Source organism: Mastomys coucha, unplaced genomic scaffold (assembly GCF_008632895.1).
Source record: "Mastomys coucha isolate ucsf_1 unplaced genomic scaffold, UCSF_Mcou_1 pScaffold16, whole genome shotgun sequence".
Taxonomy (NCBI): Eukaryota; Metazoa; Chordata; class Mammalia; order Rodentia; family Muridae; genus Mastomys; species Mastomys coucha.
Genome location: NW_022196898.1, coordinates 92,118,765 through 92,124,301, shown reverse-complemented (window position 1 = coordinate 92,124,301; position 5,537 = coordinate 92,118,765). Strand labels below are relative to the sequence as shown.

Below are 5,537 nucleotides of genomic sequence, written 5' to 3'. Positions count from 1 at the left end.
GGATAGCTCACTTCAGTAAATACTGGGTGCCTTAGAATGATGAATGTGTTTACCTTAATCCCCACTGATATTTAACCATTAAATCTAGAATGAAAGCAAGTAAGGAAGGTCATTAAGACATACGGGGAGTTCACTGTACACTTTCTATTAAAATATTCTGGATTTGATTTGTGGCCATCCAGCGGCTTACAGTTGAGCAGTGCGCACCTGAAAGGAGGGCTGGAAATGAAAGGGGTGGGGGTGGAGTGGGCGAGAGAAACATGGAGCCAAGACAAGGTTCTGATCAAGGCTCAAAATTTAATATTTAGCACAGCATGTATATATAGGGAGAACAAACAAAACCCAGCCCCAAAATAGTAATGGGGGTAGCGACAGCAAGCAGCCAATCGGCTAAGTTTCCATTTCTTGTAAGCTCGCAAATTCCACTACACCAAAGTTCCCAGCTGCACCTAAGGCAGACGTTTCCTTTCAAGACGATAAGGCCTGTCATACAAAGTCTGTGTTTCCCGCCTACCGTGGCAAACATTCAGAAAGGTCTGTTTATCCAAGAACTGTTCATCCGGCCTGGTGGAATGCTCAAGGCTGGGGGCAAGTATCACATTGATTGAAATTCCCGAGCGAAGCACACACATAAATTCCTTCTGTGCCGCTACTTCTCACTGGAGCCCGTGAACATGCTGCCAGGTCTGAAGGTCCTTCTGTTCCTCACCCTGCATCTCCTGCAGGCCGTCAAAGGCTCCATGGTCCATCTCAACAACAATGGATACGAGGGTGTGGTCATTGCAATTAACCCCAGTGTGCCAGAGGATGAAAGGCTTATCCCAAGCATAAAGGTAAGAGGGGTTTAATTACCTGAGTAATTTCAGGTCAGTAATTCTGTTACCTGAGTATCTGAACTCTCACAGTTACACACTCACACACACAGTCACACACTCACACACACTCACACACAGTTACACACTCACACACACAGTCACACACACACAGTTACACACTCACAAGCAGTCACATACTCACACACAGTCACACAGTCACACACAGCCACACACACAGTCACACACACAGTCACACACACACAGTCACACACACACAAAGTCGCACACTCACACACACTCACACACTCACACAGTCATACACTCACATGCACAGTCATACACTCACACACAGTCACACACTCACACATACACACAATCACACAGTTACACACTCATACACAGTCACACACAGTTACACACTCACATGCACAGTCACTCGCACACAGTTACACACTCATACACACTCACACAGTCACACACTCACACACTCACACATATCACACACACACACACACTCAAACACATGGGTTTACCCTCCCAAAGGTTGCTTTGACCGTTTTTATCATGTCTGCAGTATTATCTACAGTCAAGATGGGAATCTGCCTGGCTTTATATTTTTCTTATACATGAAAATCTGTGTTCCAGCTGTTAATAATTCATTAAGTAGCTGAGATAACAGATTTGAGAGCAGGTGGACAAGAGTTCTCACACTTTATCTTAGTAACGGTGCTTTACAGCAAGTGTACACTTAAGCTCCAGCAGCTTGTCCTGCACACTCCTCCAGCTGCTCCTACATGCTCAGCTTTGGAAAACTGAAAATCCTTACCTATCCTATCTTAGAGGAAAACTGACACATGCTTAAATATGACGTGTTCCTAACGGCATTTGTTTAATTAAAATGTTTGTGTTGTGTGTACTTTGCCCTTAGGTCCTTGCAACACCTCCATGCAGCGCTTAGCAGCAGAAGGCTCCGTTCCTCTCTTAATGGAATGACTCGCTTGTAGAATTGTAGCAAGTAGCAAGCCAGAGCAAACCAGTCTTATTTATCTTTATTATTAGCTCTTGAGCAAAGCCAGAGTGACTCAGTGCATTATAAAAACAGCTGTATATACACATGTGTAACAATGATAATTAAAGATGAGGTCGGGAATTTGTTATGGAGGGTGAAGGCTGTGGGAGGGATGCGGATGGATATGGGTTTTTATAATCTGATCATTTATTTATATACTCTACTTGGGCAATGATTCAAAATAAAACAAAAGCAATTATAATTAACATAAATACAATAATTACCAGGCTTAAAGCTCCCAGTTAGTTTAAACAATGCAATTGTAAGAAAATTGATTAAACGCACAACTTACCTACAGACTTCTGACCTTAATCCCTTTATACCTCACCCAGAGACTGCAGTCTCATCTCCAATCTAACTGCCAACTGGAGGGGTGGGCAGGTGAAGGTCAAGGTTTGCTTTGGGCATGTGGAAATGAAAGATTGAAGAGATTCAGTCAAATGTATCATTTTTTTCAGTTACTCTGTGCACACATATTTGGGAAGAGGAGCCCCCGTTTGCTTCTTCTTGTTTGGGTGTAAATGGTTTGTGATGTTTGTTTTGAGATTACTACCACAATGCACTTTTCATTTTGTCAGGAAATGGTAACTCAAGCCTCCACCTACCTGTTTGAAGCCACCAAAAGAAGATTTTATTTCAGGAACATAAGCATACTAGTCCCGATGACCTGGAAGTCAAAATCTGAGTACTTACTACCAAAACGAGAATCGTTTGACAAAGTAGGTTTCTTGTCCAGCTCTGACACTGTTTCTTGTGCCTTTTCCAAATGAACATTTACAAGGTTTGATAATTAGTAATCATTAACTTAGTAATTAGTATTATAACTTTTTGTTGTTTATATGTGTGTATGTGTGTACATATATGTGGACTATGTGTACACATTCACATGTGTGTGGATGCATACATACTCTCTCCTAGTGTGCATTTGTGTGTGTGTGTGTATGATCATATAGGAGTCAGAGGTTAATATTGGGTGTTTTCCTCTATTTGCTTTTGACCTTTAACTTTTTAAGACAAGGTCCGTTACTAAACTGAGAGTCATCAACTAGGCTAACCTAGCTACAGAACAATCTCCGGTAGTCTGCCCATCCCTACCACTTCAGCACTGGGGTTACAAACACATGTCACCATGCCCAGCTTTTGAGTGGGTGTTGGGACTGAAACTCAAGTTCTTGCGCATAAACAGAAAGCACCTAAGCCACGGAGCCCTCTACTCAGCCCCAACTTTTATCAGTTAAGTGAGACAGCCCTTGTTTGTAAAATCTCTTGATCCTAATGTCCTGGAATCTGACTGGGTTTGCTGTTCTGCTCTTCAGGCAGACGTCATAGTTGCTGATCCTTATGCGACATCCACAGACTTTCCCTACACCCTTCAATACGGACAGTGTGGGCAAAGAGGAAAGTACATACATTTCACTCCAAACTTCCTACTCACTGATAACTTGAACATCTTCGGACCTCGAGGTAGAAATAACTATTGTATACTTCTTATCTCCACTGAGGAAAAGCAAACCATTACCATTAATGTGAATTTCTAAGACTTTAAGAAAATTAAGCCTTAACTAATACCTGTCTTTGAAAATATGATAGTTATAGTCCACCTATTTGTGCATTCAAATTAATACATATAATGGGTCACTTGTTATAACTAGCATATTCAAATTTTTGAGCTATTAAAGTTATCAATTTCTTAGATAATTAGAAATTATCTAATTATTCTTAGAGTTTGTAACAATTTCAACATGGGAAATAGACAAAGCAGTTTAAAATAAAAGGAAACTGTATGCAAATATTTTGACTTCAGTTTCGCAGATGACAGTCTTCTCTCTCAGGCAGAGTCTTTGTCCATGAGTGGGCCCATCTCCGGTGGGGAGTATTTGATGAGTATAACAACCACCAGCCTTTCTACATGTCTGGAAAGAACTCTCTGGAAGCAACAAGGTATCCATGTGAACTATCTGACTCTGCAACTTCTTGCCTCAGGGTCTTCAGCTGTCTGTGCTGGGCAGTTCAAGTGGCTGGGTGTTCAGACAGTTCACCACAATATTCAGACTGTACCATATTGTATTAATACCTATTTGACTAATTCTCACTGCTTTGGAATGAAGATAATAAGATATAGGAAACTAACTCAGAACTCACTGGAATTGTTTATTGATAGAGGAAAAACTGAGGTAAGTGAGCCCAAAGACATCAACAAATTGCAACTCGGGACTACTCACATTTTCAGTATTGTTTTATACTTTGATTTCTTCACCTGTATTTTATATTAACTCTGTGTAGAAAGAAGACACATGACATTTGTCTTTCCTTAACCTTCTCTTATGCCCGCTCCTACCTCCACTCTATGCCTCTTCTAATCTACTTCTTTCAAAACTCTGCAGGGTACAACTGCTTCATTGAAGGTAATTAAGCCACTAGGCAGCTTTGTGATAAATATATTTTACTTTTAAATTGGTGAAAACATCATGGGTCTCATGAAGATACGTGAGTATGATAATTTTTTTTTTTTTTAAGAAATAAAATTCTTGGGGAAATCAAATCAAACCCTATGTATAAACTGGTAGGTATTTAAGCCTTTAACCTAAAAGTGACAGGCACTTAGTATATTGAGAAAAGTATTGAAAAAAAAATAGAAGTTGATGTCAAGAAGCAGCTAATCTTTGAAGGAACATCTATCATATAAGTAGAGTTCTAGAAAACACCTCCCTGCCCTGCCTGGTGTGTGTGGCCTGCAGAGCTGCCTGCACCCAAGCACACAGGCTCAGCTGCCCTGCCCTGCTCAGTGGGTGTGGCCTGCAGAGCTGTGTGGTCCCAAGCACACAGGCTCAGTGGACTATGGACTCACTACTTTCACTTCTTCCTTCAGTGCAAGTCAAAGGTAAAGTGAAGAATGCTATAAAGCCAAAGCCGTGTGCCATCATACATGGGAATTTAAGAGAATTTTAAGCATAGTTTTGACTCACCACACTCCACCAAAAACACTTCTTAACTTTTAGTCAAGAATTGTTAAGTAACTCTTAGTTCATTTCATCTTTACAACATTATAATGCAGTAAATACTATCTTTGGCTCAGTGATAAGGAATGTGAACTAAAAATGCTGTTCTTAATTGTTGCCTGTTGTTTTAAAAGCGTGACCTTGCCGAGGAGCCAGCCCCTCCCAGCTCCCTTCTGTACCACAGGGCTTAGCTTCCTGATTGATTACAACCAGCCCTAACCCAACTTCCTTTTGAATCCACGGATGAAAGACACATTCAGTTTTGTTACCTAACTCAACTGCTAAGCACAGTTACTGGGCACAAATAGCTCGCACCTGGAAATGCATACCTTACCATTTATAATCTGTCTCTCCTTCTGCCCCAAACTTAGTGGCTTGTTTCAATTAACCCCTGCCAAACATCTTTGGCAACCCGCCCATAACTGAGGCTACAGGCCCTAGCTGCTCCCGAGGTCTTACATGGTTGCTGCATCCCTTTTCCTCCAAAGCATGACAGAAAAGCTTCTTCTCTCGTTCCCTGTATCTCCTTTTCCTCTTGGGACCTGGAAGTCCCACCTGTACCTTCCACCTAACTATTGGCTCCTGGCCTTCTTTATTGACAAGTCAGGAACCAAGTAGGGAACTAGACCTTTACACTCAACAAGGAAAATGTCT

At 41.3% G+C, this 5,537-nt stretch overlaps 1 protein-coding gene across 1 annotated transcript in view; it reads left to right on the top strand.

The window, feature by feature from the left end:
* Positions 1-465: 465 nt before the first annotated feature.
* LOC116093321 (calcium-activated chloride channel regulator 3A-1-like) overlaps positions 466-5,537 on the top strand; it is a 17,527-nt gene continuing 12,455 nt past the window's right edge. The window contains exons 1-4 of the mRNA XM_031374658.1: positions 466-833; positions 2,463-2,603; positions 3,201-3,348; positions 3,717-3,825. Coding sequence (XP_031230518.1) covers positions 675-833; positions 2,463-2,603; positions 3,201-3,348; positions 3,717-3,825 — 557 coding nt within the window. The 5' untranslated portion in view covers positions 466-674. The remainder of the gene's footprint in view (positions 834-2,462; positions 2,604-3,200; positions 3,349-3,716; positions 3,826-5,537) is intronic.